The sequence below is a fragment of the Pongo abelii genome, chromosome 11 (genome assembly GCF_028885655.2).
Source record: "Pongo abelii isolate AG06213 chromosome 11, NHGRI_mPonAbe1-v2.0_pri, whole genome shotgun sequence".
In the NCBI taxonomy this organism is placed as follows: Eukaryota; Metazoa; Chordata; class Mammalia; order Primates; family Hominidae; genus Pongo; species Pongo abelii.
The window spans coordinates 35,223,598-35,242,417 of record NC_071996.2 but is presented as its reverse complement, the minus strand read 5'-3'; the positions used below and the strand labels follow the sequence as shown (position 1 = coordinate 35,242,417).

At 39.8% G+C, this 18,820-nt stretch overlaps 1 protein-coding gene across 24 annotated transcripts in view; it reads left to right on the top strand.

Moving 5' to 3' along the window:
* Positions 1-18,820, top strand: part of NCKAP5 (NCK associated protein 5) — a 993,533-nt gene that overhangs the window by 695,948 nt on the left and 278,765 nt on the right. For all 24 annotated transcript variants that reach the window (XM_063712751.1, XM_054549292.2, XM_054549288.2 and 21 more), the window contains one exon: positions 2,190-2,339. In XM_063712751.1, coding sequence (XP_063568821.1) covers positions 2,244-2,339 — 96 coding nt within the window. In that variant the 5' untranslated portion in view covers positions 2,190-2,243. The remainder of the gene's footprint in view (positions 1-2,189; positions 2,340-18,820) is intronic.

Genomic DNA, 18,820 nt, shown 5'->3' with positions numbered 1-18,820 from the left:
CCTGAAATCTGGCTGTCACTTTCCAAAGTCTTTTGGCTTTTCATTTACCACCCCACTGGCTTTTCTTTGTTTTAATTAGCTATTGGGCTCTGATTATTACAGGATACTTCCACACACACACACACACACACACACACACAGAGTCATGCACCTTATAAAGATGTGGGTCAATGACAGGCCTCATGTGTGATGGTGGTCTCATAAGATTATGCCATGTTTTTACTGTACCTTTTTTATGTTTAGATATGTTTAAATACACAAATACTTGCCATTGTGTTACAGTTGCCTACAGTATTCAGTACAGTAACATGGTATATAGGACTCTAACCTAGGTACCATATAGCCTGGGTGTGTAGTAGGCTGTACCATCTAGGTTTGTGTAAATACACTCTATGATGTTTACACAATGATGAAATCTCCTAAGGAATGTGTGACTGTGTATATGTGTATGTGTATGTGTGGATATATGTATGTGTGCATATATACGTACTTATATGTATAAAATACAAGTGGCATATGTTGAGTGATGAATGAAAAACTATATACAGAAAAGTAAAATGAAGATAATTTTAAAACAGCTTGCTTCATCAACCTAAGTTAGTGTTTACTTACAGTCATCCCAAACCACAAAAGAGAAGTAAAAGTACCTCTTTGTTTAGGAACAATATCTACAAACTTCATATTCCTTATCATGGAAATGTACGTCTAACAGGTGACCAAACCCTAAAAAATCAAAGCTATAAAAATGCTACCATGACCTGGACTTGTTTCCTGGCCTGTGGATGTACATCTTAAACTTAAACCTGGGATTTATGTGAGCTGAACTCACACCTGCACATGGTATACAGTTATGCATGCTTGGGCCTGATTTCATAAAGAACTACAACCTTTCTAATCAACTATGCATTTATATATACAGAGATGACAGGAGAAATTAGATTCTGAAACCTGTACATGACAGGTTCACATGGATGAATTCACTGACTTTATGGTCTAAAGTTATTTATATATACACACATATACACTGATACATATGTATGTATAAATGTATACATATACATTAAGATATATTTTTACATAATTCGTAATTTGTTTTCAAAAAGTAACTTAAATATTTTTGGAACCTTCAAAGCACCTTGATGAACACAGTTTGAAAACGCTGTGGTTTTTTTTTCTTCTTATGTTCTTCTTTTCTAAGTAGATTGTATGAGCTCCTTGAGGGTAAGAATGATACCTTTTGTGCTTCTGTATTTGCAAATAGATCTTAGCTTAGTACTAAAATATAGAGAAGTCTCTTACCACTGATAATCCACTTTTGTTCAGATGGTTGACAACCAGCTACATTAAAGCAAAGATTTCTGCAGCGTTGTGTTTAGAATTAAATAGTGTAATGGAAGGATGTCACCTGGTTGTGGGGAGCAAGAGTCTTCCTGCACAAAATGGATGGTTTTCTTTTTAATATGGTAATCTCTTGATACTTCTTTTTCCCTTGAAAACAAGAGCTATTCATGAGGCTTAATACTTCTCAACTTTCGAAAAGCTTCCAGAGACAAGGTTGAGTGAGGGGCTTCCAACAGTGAGTCAAGACAAAATAACTTTTTATGTCTGCCTCAAGGCCATGGTACGAATGCTGAACAGTATTACAGAAAGGGACTAAAGGATCCTTTAAAGATGTGTCATTATTGAGCTGAAAGAACTAATAGTTGTGATCTTTGAATTCTGAAATCACTCTTATTTCAGTATTTTGTGATATTTTATATTCTTTTAATTAAATGGCTGCATGTTCAGTGACTTTAATGATCCTATCTTGAGAAGCTATGCCTTTCACAAATCATGGTATCAAAATTGATGTATTTTTCCACAGTTTGCAGTATAGCTGAGTTTCATTGTGCAGATAAAATTGGATTAACCACATGACTCCACCTATGGCTTTGCTGGCTTAGTCACTTCTCCAACTGTGCAAAGGACATCTGCATTGAGAGATGGTGACCCAATGGCTTTGTCCTTCCAGGGTTCAGTAAAAATATCTACTTTATTTTTTAAAATAAACCCCTCTCAGAATTTGTTTAGCAAACTCCCAGCCCCAGAAGAATGCACACACAGGAGAATGATTCCAGCCTTTTCAGCCTCACACTCATGCTTATTTTTCAGTGGAGATTATTGAAAACAGTAATTCTTTCTTGCTTCAGGAAAAGCTGTCAGAGGAAGAGAGAAAACATAAGGAAGCTTTGGAAGATCTTCACATGGTGGTTGATGAGGATTCGAGGAGTGAAAGCAGCAGTACAGATGACGGAAAAGAAAAGACCAAATTGCTATTAGAGAGATTGAAAGCTCTAGAGGTAAGAAATGAAGCAATTTTTACACTCTTCAAGAAAAATAACAGTGTTCTGCTTCTTTTATTGGCACTGGTTTTGAGTGAGTATAAATCTTCCCTTTTGAGTTCTCCCAGACTAATATGATCTACGATTTCCTACTGAGATTTGTCTACAATGAGCAAAAAGTTAGCACTGAAAGGATCTTGACCTTATGTTGTTTTAAAAGGAGTACATAGGGCAGTAATTGATTTTAACTTAAATTCAGCCCTCAAACTGGAGGGCTGCAATTTTAGTTGCTAAAATTGCAAGCTGCTTGAGGGAAGGGGCTGTGTGATATTTTACTTTGTTTTCCCCAGTAACTGGTAAAATGAATGAATGAATGGATGACTAAGCAAAATATTTAATAGTATGTAAAGATGATTGGACACACACACACAGAGATTTTATAAGCAGTATAGTCATATCTTTAAAAAGAAATATGCAGGAATTAAACGTGTAAAGCATCTAACAGTGGAGCTGAAACTGGCTAAGGAGACTTAAGGAGATTTTTGGAGCACTGACATCCTCCAGATACCTCCAGACCGGTACATGATAACACCCGTCTGTTACTTAGTGGCATTTGACATTATTTCAAGTGTTAATTTATGAATTTTTATAGCAGTCATCAAAGACCATTCCAGTTACTAATTCTTGATTGAAATGTCCCATGCTTAAAGATTCAGCGAAGATTTTTTTTTTCTATGAGTTCACTTAACTCCTTTCGATAAGCTTATAAAGGGCCTTCACCCAGCATCTAAAAATGCAGTTCTACCATAGAGTCTACAGAATCCTGAAAACTCTACTAGTGTAAAGGAAGAAAAGCTGGAGGCCAGGCGCGGTGGCTCACGCCTGTAATCCCAGAACTTTAGGAGGCCGAGGCAGGCAGATCATGAGGTCAGGAGATGGAGACCATCCTGGCTAACATGGTGAAACCCCGTCTCTACTAAAAATACAAAAAAATTAGCCAGGCGTGGTGGCACGTGCCTGTAGTCCCAGTTACTCAGGAAGCTGAGGCAGGAGAATGGCATGAACCTGGGAGGCGGAGCTTGCAGTGAGCCAAGATTGCACCACTGCACTCCAGCCTGGGCGACAGACTCAAAAAAAAAAAAAAAGACCTGGAGGGGCCTTGTTTTCTATGCTTGGTTTCTGCAATTCTACCTCAGATTTACCACATTGTCTGTAATGAGCATATCCATTTTACCCTAATTTCCTTGGTGATAATAAAGCAGAATGGTGAGATTATGCACTTTGAAGGTCAATTCTTGGGGTTTGATTTGAATCCCTGTTCAACTACTTTCTAGATTTGAAACCATCAAAGTTACTTAGGCTCCCCGTGCCTCTGTTTCCTCAGCTGAAAGCATGGGGATAGTAATAGTAACTAGCCTTACAGGGAAGTAACGAGGATTACGTGTGTAATTAATTCTAAAATGATGCCTGGTGCATAGTCTCTTTTATTCATCCACATCAAACCTGCTCCTTTTCCTTAATTTTGTTCCTACTTACCTGGGCACAATGATTAATAATATAAGGACTGTGAATGAAAGAGTTCGGCTACTCCACACAGGTGTGACCAAAGGCAGACAGGTAAGCAAGTAGCTTCAAACACAGAGCAGAACAAATATCAACTAAAGGAATCGCTAGCAACTCCCTCTGGGCAAAGAGCTAGGAATCACCCTTGTCTCCCCAAGGATTCTCCTTCTTTTGTCATTTTTTGGAGATAGTCACTATAAAAGATAGGAAAGCTTTCTCAAGGGAAACTGAGGTTCCTATTTGAGTTTTAAGAAACTCATAACTTTATCTTGAGGTTGAATTAACTAGATTCACAATAGGAAAGAGCTGATATTATCATTTCTTACTCCCAGAGAACCGTGTACTTAAATTGTTAGTTTTTGTTTATGACTACAGAGAAAATTAATCTTAGTTCATGTCATTGTTAGAGACAACAATGAAAAGGACATTTTACTTCATTAAGCTAAGAGGTCTTTAAAAAATGTATTTGGCAGCAAATGTTTCTTAAACTGTAGTGTGAGTGAAAGAGAAGCAGTATCTTTTTTTCCTTCCACAGAGTTTTTTACACTTCAGGCAACAACTCTTGATTCCAGCATTAGTTGAATGCAATAGATGATATCTGTAAGTGCCATTAAGCCCCACTATTTTAATTCATAAAACTATTTTATTTTTTAAATTTCCTATAGTCATAGTGGCACTGCTTGTTTCCTAAAATTCTTTGTTCAATATTAAATGAGCTTTCTCCTTACCTTCACATCTTACTATCTTCTACTTGAACAGGTAATAAGATTATTTCATTTTATAACAAAGTATGTAAAATAAGAAATACAAACATATAAGTTTGTAAATATATATAAATATATCTTCTTATATAATATATAGATGTCATTTTGTCATACATGTAATTCAATTTTCATATGAATTTTATATGCTACTTAATTTTTTTATTTTAAAATATTTGCTCCATATTCTCAGTTTCTAGGATCTTTGCATGGGTTAAACATTGTTGTAGGAAAATAGAGAACTGATTTTGACAGACTGCAGTCAGAGCTGGTCACAGACCTCGTGTGGATTTTTATGCTTTAATGAAATGCTCCCTTGGAAGATTGCAGGGGAATTAATTATAATGTGTCAAAAATTACTTTGGAAAAATTTGATATACAACAAGATTTTTAAAAAAACAAAGAATATTTTCCATTAGCATGTTTTTGGAAGGCAGCTAGGCTCACCAATATACCACCAGCACCCCATCAGCGTATTTTTGAAATGACCATATGTGTATGCCCTAATCTCTTGGCCCCTGGTGTTGTGGATCACAGAAAGGAATGATTTTCGGGGTGGTGGAAAGCAGTCTTCTTTAATTCCTGCTCCCCCAACAGGTTCTAAGAAGGTGTGGAAAATGAAATGCAGAGATGGCTTCTGTATTACGTTCTTGATTACTGTGACAATAATATTCAAAAACAATTTGAGGAGCCCCTGACTTTGAAAATTAAGTTAATATTGTCTAAGCAAATCACCCCCCCAGCCACCACCCCTGTATTATCCCCTCTTGTGACCATTTCTGGGGCAAGTTCCTACTCACATTCATCAATCAATTCCTCTTTCTTCTCCACGCACCAACCTCCTATGAAACAGAGCCCCTTTACTTGATTTTTCCAAAATCCAACCCTAGGAAGGATATGGAGTCATGGCAGAATATTCCAGAGGCTAAGGGCCTTCAACTCTGTCTTTTGATAGTTCTGTTTCCTCCCAGTCCTTTGGTTGCAGGGCATTTCTCAGTAGCCTTTCTTCTCAGTTCCCAGATCCCACCTTAGAACGTGGCCAGCTCTGTCCCACTTACTCTCCTCTCCCTCAGCCACCTTCTCCCACAGCCAAGTTCTGTCTTTTAATTTGCAGAGCTGTCTAGGTCTCTGCATGCCACATCATGAGCTCTTTCCATACCATCCCCTTGCTTAGCAAAATATTGTGCTAATTAAGACCTTTACCTTCCTAAAAACGCCTCCAGTGCCAATAGTCAAAATTATAAAAATTATAATTACACACACTCTCTTTCTCTTTTCAGCCTTATTTTCTCTACTGAGTACGTTGGTTTCAGCTGTTGCCAGCTCTTCATGGTGAAGAGTAGACCGTTTACCCTCACTACCCAGCCACTGCTTCCCCTGGGCTTAAATTGTAATTTGTGTTTAGGGTCCTGGTGCCTGGAGGAGAAATCATTTAGTGTATATTGGTGTCATAGGGCACACACGGACAATCTGGATGCCACTTGCACATTTTGCGTAACTTCTCAGTGCCTGAGTGTAGCGTTTTCTATGTTTTTTTTAAAAGTTTGGGTTTTCAAGGCTGCTGTTTCAGAGACTGCTTGCTTGACTTAGAACAAAGCTCACCATTCTCAACAGCACTGCCATGTCTCTGGTCCCTTCTATGAAAGGATCACTCCTTTCTCCCACCCACCAGAAGCCACTGATTCAAGGGATCTTCCCAGACCTGCCCTCCAGGATCCACTGGCTTCATCTGGAGTCTTCCCTGTTCCCTACTCCTGGGCATTTGCCTCACTCAGGCCCCAGATTTGCTCGTGGCATGTTCCTTGAAAGACATGATTTGTTTGTCTGCAGGCCCTGCTCCTGACACTCCCACATGGCCCTTCTCTCCACTCAGGGACCAACTGCATACCTGACTAAAAGTGAAGCGCGACATTCCCTTGGATCACTCCCAACTCCCATGGCATCTCTGATACTCAGCTTCTAGCCAGGGGGAGAACAGGCCCGCCACCACCTGAGAGTCCTAAGCCTGAAAGCATGTGCTGATGACTTAGCTAGATAGCCTCAAGGTTGAAAGAACTTGGCCGCTTATAGGAATGATTTATTTTGTGCAGAAAAATATGGCAATTAAATGTGTTAAGGTGAATAACAGCTTTTTCTACTCAATTATACCTTTCCATGAAAGGATGACAATTAAAGTGCTGTGCATAAGCATTTTGTTAATCATTAATTCCTATTTAAAATTAGGTAGTTCAAAATAGACAAACCTGGCTGTGCATCACAATTACATGTAGAACTTGTAGTCGATAGATACATATTAAATATCTTCTATGGGCCAAACGTGTTCTTTGCACAGGGATTAGATCAGTTTTTTTGGTCCCCACCCCAGTGGAAAGACACAGGAAGCATATACTTAAATCAAATAATAAATAAGCAAACAAATAGGCAACTATATGCCCGTGAATAAGAAAAGTTAGTTGAGGTAGTAGCAGAGAGAATGTGAGCTAGGGGTAGGAGAGGTATTTGCTTGAGAAGACGCTCTGACATCAGCCATTTGTGTGTAACATAAAAAATAAAAAGCAGACAGCAGTGTGAAGATCGGAGGAAGAACATTCCAAGAGGAGGCAGCTGCAAAGGTGAAAGTCCACCTGAAGATGCTGGAAAGCTTGGCAAGTCCAAGGAACAGAAATAAGAAGTGTGTCCTGGGACCCAAGGTACAAGATTTAAAAAACAGAAGAAGATGAGTTCAGAGAGGGAGACAAGGGCCAGACCTGGTTAAGCCATATAGGCCACGGTCACAATAAAGACTCCGAAAATGATATAAATGTAGAAGGAAGCCATTTAGAGAATTTTAAACTGGGAAGAAGCAATGATGTAACTTCTCATTTATAAAGACAAATCCTTCTGCTTTGTGGGCTAATAGTGGGACATAGGAGGGGCAGGGAGACCAGGTAGAAGGTATTTTTTTTGTTGTTTTTAGATTCAGACAAACAATATTAGTAGACTAGGGTAGGTGCCTAGGAGTAATAGGGAAGGATAATCATACCATATTAATGTTATTGGACTAGAGGGAGGTAATGGGAATAATAATAACCATGTTGGAAAGCCTTCCTATAGGGCTTACTATATCCCAAACACTGTTCTGATTACCATTTATGTTTATATATGCTATTTTCATCTTCGTAACCCTGTAGGGTATGGTAGTATGGGGACCAGCGGGAGTCCTTGGCTCCCTAGAGGTTCACAGAAAATCATTGACATAAGGTCAACTGATTGATAGGAGAAAAGGCATACACATTTATTTTCAATGTGTCTACATAGGAGCCTTCAGAATGGGGACTCAAAGACACAGGAGACATTGTCCATTTTTATGCTTAGGTTCAACAGAGTATAGAGAGCCGTGTAGAAAGATGACTGTACAAAAAAAGAGTATGATCTAATGGTAATAGACTGAGTGGGGAAGCCCTGTGAGGCCTGCCTGTCGAGATTCTTCCTGGCCTCTGCTTGCGGCATTCCTTCCTTCTGGGTGTGGGGCAAAACCTCTTCTAGAACAGGGGTCTTATGACCTATAGCAAACAAGGCAGGTCAGATAATTTCCTTATGGTCAGATTTTGCATAGAAAAACGAAGGAAAATTAGAGTAATATTTTTTAGATTTTATGTCTAGCTTTCTGGTTTCTTTGACCTGCCTTGGAGAAGAGGGATTCTAGTTTCTATGACTAGACTAGGGGAGAATGAAGCTGGGAGACAGGAGGACAAGAAGATCAGAGAAAAACTTCGGTTTCTGAGGTTTTCATTTGGGGATATTTTTTCTGAGCCCCAACAGTAGTTAGCACTATTATCCCCATTTTACAGATGAGGAAACTGAGCCCCAGAAGGTTGGAAATTTTGCCCAAGGTCATGTAGTCAGAGAGAGTCAGAATTTGAACTCCCAATATATGGCTCCACTATACTATGCTAGTAAGAAATAGCCAGATAATATATTTCAGAAGTAAGGTCTATTAGGAATTATGGATCCATTGGATGTGGAATACAAGGAAAAAAGTGAGAAGGATAACTTCTAGTTTTTTGGTTTTAGCAACTGAGTGTGAGGTTGTACCAAATTCCTGAGAGAGGCAAGCCTTGGGGGAGAGGTGACTTAGCAAAATTAGCATGCAATTGTCTGTTGGTTTTTGCCCCTGTTAAGCTGAGATGCCTATTAAGCATTCAAGTGATGATGTTCTATAGGCAGGTGGAAGTACAAAGTTCAGGTCAGGGCTAGAGATATGGATTTGAGAGTCATCAGCATACAGATGACACTGGGCCTTGTGGGACTAATTAAAGTTCCATCAGAAGTAACTGTAAATGGACAAGAAGAGGGCAGAGGATGGAGTTCTAAGGTTCCCCATTCTTCGAGGTCTGGCAGAGGAAGAGGAGCCAGCACCTGAACCTGGGGAGAGTATCTGGTGTGGTAGGAGGAAAATGGAAGGTGAAGTGTTGTAGGAGCCTGAAGAAGAAAATGCTCCAAGGGTATCCTTGTCGAGTGCTGCTAAGAGCACAAGCAAGGTGGAACACAAAATCCATCCTCAGCTCTGACAAGGCATGGTCAGCTATGACCTGGGTAACAACAGTTTCTGATGGGAGTGGGCAGGGAGGAAAACATGTGGAGACATGTATAGACAGGCCTGAAGTGGGTCAGATATGGAGAGAGTCAAAACTGAAGACAGATAGGGTACAAGAGAAACTCTTCAAAAGGCAGCTGATGGTATGGAATGTTAGTGTGCCAATGGCCATGGTCTAGTGGAGAGGGTGAAATCGATGATGCAGGAGAGAGAAGCATGAATGCAAGAATGAGATCTGCAAGCAGGCTAGGGGGATGAAACCAGAGAAGAAGTAGAGCTTTTTAAAAACTCAGATGTCTAGAATGTACCCCAGGAAATCCCAGCTCTTTTAAGTCTACAATGGAAACGGACCATCTGTGTTTTTCTAAAACTCTGTGAATTATTCAGATGCACAGCCAGGATTGAGAACCACAGAAACCACTTTTAGAGTGATATTTAAAGCTATCAAAACAACTTAGGTCCAGTTCTGTACTAAACCCAACAAGCTTTCACTGGTCATTTTAAAAATTATAAATTGGTAATTTATAATTAGATACATTTATGGCATGCAAAGTGATGTTATGATTGATGATACAACATGTAATAATTACATCAAGCTAGTTAACATATCCATCACCTCATACTTAACATTTTTTGTGGTGAGAACATTTGAAATGGACTGTTAGCAATTTTGAGATGTGTAATACTCCATTATCAACAGATTTTGTACCCTTTGACCACCCTCTCTGCATTCTCACACCCCCATAGCCTCTGTAACCACCATTCTACTCTCTGCTTTCATTTATCTTATTTATGCGGCCAACAAACATTTGAAAAAAAGCTCATCATCACTGATCGTTAGAGAAATGCAAATCAAAACCACAATGAGATGTCATCTCACACTAGTTAGAATGGCGATCATTAAAAAGTCAGGAAACAACAGATGCTGGCAAGGATGTGGAGAAATAGGAATGCCTTTACACTGTTGGTGGGAGTGTAAATTAGTTCAATCATTGTGGAAGACAGTGTGGCGATTCCTCAAGGATCTAGAAGCAGAAATACCATTTGACCCAGCAATCTCATTACTGGGTATATACCCAAAGGATTATACATCATGCTACTATAAAGACACATGCATATGTATGTTTACTACAGCACTATTTACAATAGCAAAGACTTGGAACCAACCCAAATGCCCATCAATGATAAACCAGATAAAGAAAATGTGGCACATATACACCATGGAATACTACGCAGCCATAAAAAAGAATGAGTTCATGTCCTTTCAGAGACATGGATGAAGCTGATCTTAACCACCTTGTAATCTAACCTTTCTGTGCCCCCGCCTCCCCTTAAGTAGAACTTTCCCTGGGTCTTCAGACTTAGATCCAGAGGCCCTTCCCACATGTGCCCGGTGCCACAAGCTTTGAAGCCTGGGGAAAGGTAGTCATCCAAAGTGCTCTTCAGTGGCTTCACGCCACCTTTGAGGGCTCCCCTGACATGGCCACGGATATGTCCAAGTTTGGCTTTGTCTCCTTGCCAGTGAGAGGAACAGGCTATTTTCTTTCCCTTTCTACTTGGCTTTAAGTTTTTACCTTGTTCTTCTTACTTTTATCCTCTCCTATCTTAAGACAATGTAAAAGAAATTAAGGCAGCGTGCCAGTGGTATTCTGAATAGAAACTCATAATTGTTTCCTTCTAATCTTTAGATTCTATGACAGTTTGCTGACAGGTAACACCAGACATCCCTGTCTTAAAGTATCTGGCATTTACCTTTCTCTTGATTGTTTTACATCCAACTGTGGGTCACCTAGCAACATCACTAAGCTAGGATTTGAGACAAAAACTACTCTTTGGTAAAGGGGCTTGAAGTTTTTTTAAAAAATTCCATTCTGTGTCATTATGTAACTTTGTACTAGCAATTTTCTGATTATAAAAGTAGTAAATAGTCATGTTACAGAAAATTGGAAAAATCATAAGAAAATAATTGTAATTACACTAATCAGAAATGGCTGCAATTGGCATTTCAGCATATATATTTCTAGTCTTTTTGTTGTTATTGTACCTAATCAAATTAGGATATATGAAATATCACCGTATACAGTTAAGTAGCCTGCTGTTGCATGCAGTGTATCAAAACTGTTTCTCCACATTATTGAATACTTTTCAAAAATATGGTGCAGTGGCTATGTAGAAATTTATTCAATGGATACTGAGTGCCATTTATTTAATCCTCACTGTTGGCTGCTTACCTTGTTCACAGTCTTTCACTATTATAATGTTCTTATGAGCGTCCTGGTGCCTAAGTCTTTATACATATATATTGTGATAGAATATTTAAAGCATACCATTATCTTTTAAAGCAGTCATGCCCATAGACAGTTAGATTTCTTATTTAAGAACCAAAATCAAGAATCCCAGAAATGAAGCTGATGGAGGCAGCACAGTTAGGCAAAGTGCACCCAACCCACACCCTCCAAGGGGCCACCATTGTCACTCAGTAGAGGATACAATATTGAGAGGGTCCGTGGGCTGCTGAAACAATTTCAAAGATCTAAAATCTTGGGAAAACTTTATAATGTGGGAAATCTTAGTATTCTTTCAAGGTACTCTATTTGTGATTACTCTTTCAGTTGCAAGTCATAGAGACACTACTCAAACTGACTTAACTAAAAGGAAGGATGGTTATATAACTGGACAATCAGCTGTAACAAGACATGGATGAATGCAAGGGTTCAGACAATGTCAGAAAGCTTTCTCCGTCTCTCAGCTCTGCTTTCATTTGAGCTAGTTCCTCTCTCAGGCAGGCCTTTTCCATGTGATGGCACCAAATCAGCAGCACCATGAAAAGGCCATGTCTCTTTCCTAGTCATCCCATCAAAGCTCCTACAGTCCAGAGAGAGGGATGTCATTGGCTTGACGTCAGTTGTAGGCCCACCTCTTGGCCTCTGGAGGGTGGAGCATTTCAACCAGCAGTTCCATCAATTCCATCAAAGATTTGGCAAAATTCTCATGTTTTAGTTATTTAAATGTCAGAATTACTTTAATACCACCCAGAAAGAATGTTACTGCTTAGATATTGTCTTTTTTTTCCCTTCTGTGGCATATTATCTTTCTTTTTCTCTTCTCTCTCTCTCTCTGTCTGCCTGTCTGTCCTCTCTCTAGCACACCTTCCTCTCCCTCCTTTGGCATTTCTAGGCCTGGCCTCCTGCTGGATGCTGGAATTACAAAGAGGTACAGAGCATCTTTTCTGCCCTTGAGATACTCACATTGTTGGAAAGAAGACAAAAATATAATAATTAAAAATATACTAATTAATTAAGGTAATAAAAATAAAGCACCTTAAAATTTTAGAAAAATGTAAGGTATGTACAAGGCCCAGTGGAGCACCAAGACAGAAGTATCTAACTGAAATAGTTTTGAAGCAAGCAAAGAGATAAAGAAGTGGCATTTGAACTGTGAGTCTTTGAGGCTTTATGCCAGTTCTCCAGGCAAAGATGGTAAAATGAAGAGCAGAGGGAATTGCCTAGACAAAAGCAGAAAAGCCTGAAACAGCCTCAAGGAGCCCTCAGAACATGGGCCTGTCAAGGGCCGGGGCACCTATGGCCAGAGATGAGGCCAAATGGCTCGGCCTGTTTATAAGTGCAAGTGCCATTTGTTTAATCCTCACTGTTGGTTACTTAGCTTGTTCACACTCTTTGGATAGATAGGTAGTACATGGAACTACCTATCTATCCAACACATCAATATGAAGAGCTAACAACGTTTATGTTTAAAACTCATGCAGTTGCTTCGGCAAGCCTCTGATCAGTTTAGAGGTGTTCTTAACTAATAGCCCCTTGACTTTCCACAGTGAAGCTCCTTGTGGTGCTTCAGTCCACCTATAGAGCATCAAATCACATGCCCAAACAAACACGCCAAGTGGCGCTGCAAACCATCCTGAGCTATGGAGAGAATATTTATGACTTTAAAGTGAATGCCCCCAGTGACTTCAGAAGAAACGCCTTTGGAGTGTAGAAAAATTTGTGCATTCCATAAATTGAAGTTCTACCATCATCAAAAGCCTTTGATCAGTGCTCATTTTCTTTTGGCCTGTCTCTCACTATTGATGTGAGGAAGCTGAACTTGTCTTCAATTTAGGTTTCTCAGTAATAGGCAGCCGAAGATTTCTCTTACCTTGGGTTTTATTAGCATCTCCATTGCTGTTTTACAGCAGCCCTTTTGGCCTTCCAACCCCTGGAAGCTTGTTCAATCAAGACATAACCTTTTATCAGTTATGACCAACTGCTGAGGGAAAGAAAAAAACATTCTCAGTGTGAGGTAAGCCAAGGTGTGGGGGGGGGGGTCTGTGACTGCCCTGCATTGCCAGGGCCAGATTTAGGTAGAAGCTTATTAGAAATACCTCAGATGATAGAAAAAGCCAATATGTCAAGAATTAATCTGCATAAATATGTTACTTTGCATGGCTCAGATTTGTGTGGGAGCTTCTAAGAAAACCCCAGATCTCAGAGAAGGCCAATGCATCAAGGACTAATCTCCATAAATATTCTAAGAGCTATCAAAGAAGAAAAATGAACTATAGGGGCAACATTAAATGTGCCCAGAGATAATTCGAACAAAGTGTTGTTAATTGTGTGTTGGTTTAATGTTATGTAGCCATGGCCTTGTTTTTTTTCACAGAGCATAAATTTTGATGTCAGAAACTGAAAGCTGGCTGGCTTGATTCATCAAAAGGACTCAGTTTGCTTAGTTATAGCCAATTAAGCATTTTAATCCTTACTCTACAAAGTAAGTTAAAGCCTAGTATATCATGAGTGGAATTAGAAAACAAAACCCCAAATCTTGTTTGTTTGTTTTTTTGTTTAGTGAGTCCCTGGGTTGTTTTAGATGTGGTGCTTCTAAGTAACTTACTGAAGTGTCATGAATAAAAATTATACAAGTTGTGATTCAAAAAGCAGTATGATTGATGGGCAGTCCCCAGAACAGAACCACAGCATTGCATTAACTCTAATAGTTTGCCAGGAGAAAATGTTACATAGCCTTAGGGGAAAAAACTGTGGCTCTAGAATGGGGTCCAGAAAAATGCCCTTGTTATATAGGTATTGGCTTGACATGCTGAGTCAGGAACACGATCGCCCTGAAACTATGAAATGCTGTAAAATATCCACGTAGTCTGATTTCTGATATCAACCTCTTGAGGGTGATCTAATTCGTTAACATTCAAATGAGCTCCAACCCTAGAGCCTCACTACTTAGGGAGTGGGAAATATGCAGTTGTACTTTATAACCAAAGCAGTGTGACCCAAGTCTTATAAAGGACCAGAGATTTAAGATGTGGATGTGGGAGGAGAGATTATAAACACCAGCTGTCATGGTGCAAGAGTCTCTACAGTCTTAGTTTTGGTCATTACTCCTGTTTCAGAAATATCTGAAATACATCTTTGTTTTAATTTATGAATTGAACTTTCTAGATTTAAACATCCTTGACTGCTTAATAGCATTTTTGCCTTTGGAATTGGAACGCCTTAGTTACAGCACACCCAGGGCAGGCTCAGCCTCCCTTTCAGAGTCAGTAAGTGCTGCTGCTCAGCTGTCATGGTGGACGGGGGCTCCTCTAGAAAGCAGGTTCTACTGTGTTTCTAAAGAAAATACAGCTTGTAACATGTGTCTGTGGTTTATTTTGAAAGAACAGCATCTCAACCCAGCAAAGTAAAGAAGAAATATTTTTAAGAACAGAGCAAGGAACATGAGCAGTTGGAAAATTTTGCATCGTTTTTCCCAAGATAGTCTTTTACCTTACCTTTGTCTCATTTGTAATCATATCCACAAGACCTCTCTTAGAAACAGAAAAAATACCTTTTCCTGTGACATCATTTTTTTTCTGTTTCTGTTTTGTTTTGCTTTGTTTTGTTTTTTGCTTCTTAGTTTCCTGGGGCCAAGTCAAATTGGTTTTGGTAATCTCATAAAATACTAAGATGATCAGGAATTCATTTAGAGGAGACTGCCTCCCGTACAGTGTAGTAACTTGGGGGAGGTAACTCTGTAGGTAATTCCAGCTTAAAATGAGAAGCAAACAGCGTATGATGTACAGGTGTTTCTAAGTTCACATGATAAAATGGCTTCCTCAGAAATCCAAATCACCAAAAAATCTCCCTGCAGTCTAGTTTTATGAGAGAAAGACAAATAAGAAAACAAACAGCCTTTTTCCTTTTTCCCCAAAGGTGGTGTCTGGGTATTTCCTGAGATGAATGTAAATTCTTGAATGCACACCCCATTTATGACCTTACCCCATCCTGAGCGTCTGAAAACTGATCCCAGGGGCCTCATTGCAAAGGTATAAGAGCTTCATGGATCATCACATGGAATCTAAGCCATGTGCATAGCCATGGAATTATTACAATAGATTTAATAATCATATATTGAAGAAGAATAATGATATTATAACAATTATGTAATATTGAAACCTCTTGATGCCAGCCAGATATAAATTCGGTAAATTCACTGATAATATATTCTTGGAGAAAAATATAAAAAGACATTTATCTGATCATCTTATGTGGATCTTAAACTAGTTCAGTTCACAATTTTAAAACAGAGACATTTTTCAAAAATATTTTTAGTAAGATACAATCTAGGAGTAAAGGTGTAGTGAATAGATTAAAGTAATTTATTTTTCTTTTTCTTTTTTATTGTTTTTGAAAAGGAGTTTCACTCTGTCGCCCAGGCTGGAGTGCAGTGGCATGATCTCGGCTCACTGCAACCTCCACCTCTCAGTTTCCAGCGATTCTCCTGCCTCAGCCTCTCGAGTAGATGGGATTACAGGTGCCCACCACTATGCCTGGCTAATTTTTGTATTTTTGGTAGAGATGGAGTTTCACTATGTTAGCCAGGCTGGTCTCAAACTCCTGACCTCAAGTGATCCACCCTCCCAAAGTTCTGGGATTACAGGCATGAGCAACTGCGCCCAGCCTAAACCTTAATGTATTTATTCCATGTTCATCTGTTACAAAATGACAGTTTTCAATGAGGTATCAGAATGGACTTTTTTTTAGTGAGTGACACATGGTTTGGGGGCCGTGTTTTTAAATATAGCTTTTACTTTAGTAGGTATGGCAAAGCCAGTAGCTTAGGAGATGAGGGCTACTGAAAAGATAGTTGTTATTCTCACAGGTTTCAAAAGGAGGGGCATGCCATGCCCTGAGGGGGCTGCAAGGTGAAGCTCAGGGTCTGTCTGGAGACAGAGGAAGGGGCAGAGGGGAAACTGCAGGCAGGAATCCTTACTGTAGTTTCTGTGGGAAGGAACAGCAAGCAAGGCAGGGAGAACAGGTCTAGAGTTGGCAGTTTGAACGATTTCAGCAGGCTCTGGGGCACAGGGGCCCCTTGTGTGAGAGTGACAGATTGCTGGTTGGAGGTGGTGTGGGCTCTGGGTTGGCTTGCATTTGCAAAACTTGCTCATGAGTGAGTTGTTCACTGTCTCTAGCAATTGGCTGACCTTGAAGGGACTGCCCCTCCAGGGTCAGCAAGGTCCCAGATGTCAAAACCTCAGAATACAGAAATAAGGACGTGTTCATTGCAGACTGTGAGACCTAAATGACATTTTGTTCCTAGGCTTCTGGATGATTTCCTTCATCACTGGCCCCCAGGCCTCACCAGTTCACCAGCTTCTTTGCTTCTTCTTATCCCTGGGTGGGGCAGGGTGGGGGGTGGGTCTTGTCCTTCTTCCTCACCATGTTTCTTTTCTTTCTTTTTTTTTTTAATTTCTCTGGATCTTTGTTGCTTCTGAGTTACTGTACCAAAAATTCACAGGCCTCTTTGAATTTACTTGAATTTTTCTTTCCTTCCACAGAACAAATTAGTCATAGTGAATCAGCCAAACACCATATATTAATCTTCTGGTGTTCTAGGCTTTAGACCTGATTTACTTGTGTCCATGGGCTGCTACCTACCTGCCAAAGTGGAGGTGTTGGGAAAAGGCAAGGGAAGGGGCGGAGCGCTGTAACTGGCTCTGTAGTCATCTCAGAAGCCGGGGCTTCCGCGAGGCCTTGTTCCCGTTGGCCAAGACTTCCTTCTGTACTGGTGCATTTCATCTATGGCATTGAATTAAGGGGCTTGGAGGGTGATGCTATTTCTTTCATACAGCCTCTCCTTTGGGGCTCTCCAAGAGCTTGTTACCATTTGCCATTCCACCTTTTAGACTCAAATTAGGGCCCCAAACCTTTGCTCTGAATGGCCAATTTCTGTTTTCTCTAACTGCCTGTCAGCCGCTGCTGGTTCTCTGTCTCCCTGCCCGTGCCCCTTCGCTCGCTGCAGGCTGTGCTTCAGGGAGTCCTTAAAGCAATTCCTCTGCACACTCAGCAGGCAACAGTCCCTTTTAACTTCTCTCTGCAACTATTTGGGTACCTGCTGCCAGCTGTTCTCTGCATATAACCAACTGAGATGAATCATGTTGCAATGAGCTGCAAATCCACATATAGCCAAGCTTCTCTCCCTAACCAGCCATTCATAAACGGGCCCACTTTTCCCTTGAAGCCCCACTTGTACCACTGCACCCGGAAGAGTGCAGAGAAAGGGTACATCGATAGAAAATAGTAAATGAAGTGGGATCTATTTTGGCTAGATAAAAATAACTGTCATCATTACCGTTTATCGTTATCTAGGTCTGCCCACAAAAACTTTTCACAGTTCCCCTGTCTTCCCTGTATTCCCTTGAGCATTCATGAGGCATCTGTGAGGATGCTGAGAAGTTGGTTCAGAGAAAGAATTCGCAATCCCCCATTCATCTCAGGTCAGGGTGAGTTGAGTTTGGGTAGCAAGTTTGTGTATCTCAGCACTGGGGCTAATTTCATAGCAGAAGGTATATAGTAATCCTTCCTGAAGAATTAAGAGGCAAGTCTCATAAGACTTCATGAGTTACCTGGGGCAGGTGACAATGAAACCAGCAAAGGAATGCTCTATTGTGAAATCTCCCGAAGTGAAATCTGGTGAATTCTTCATTTCCCATATCTGGGAATTAAGTTCTAAAAGAAAACAAGTGTCCTCTCTACAGTGGGCTCCTGGAGGGCTGGGACAGTGAGCCACATTTCACCTTGAATTCCTATTGGACAGAGCTCGCTGGGTTGAATTGTAACATTTGTTTTAATTTCCCAGGCAGTAGATTTCACACACAAATAGAAAGGTTTAAAACAAGCAGAGGGGCCCTGCTAAAGGGATAATAAGCCAAGATAATTGTCATGGAACTAATCTATTTTCCATTCTTCAGCTGCAGGGAATTGTGTACTATCTGCTGAAGGAATCACTTTATTTTAAAATTACACTTTATTATTAATACTGATAAACCAAGAAGTGACAAAGCCCAGGATAGACTCACTTATTTTGCATTATTGCTAGTTTCCATTTACTCGACTATCAGTACATAAATTAGCATATCTTATTTTTAAATCAGCTATACTATGCAATGCCATTTAATGACCTTTATGAAGAGTTAACTAATCTACAGGATGTCTTCTTAATTTTTTTTAGTACCCAAAATAAAAACTTTTCAAAAAATTTTCATATTAACCTGAAAGTTTATCATTCTTATAGTCCTCCTATTTGATTTATAAGTCACAGCATATTTAATT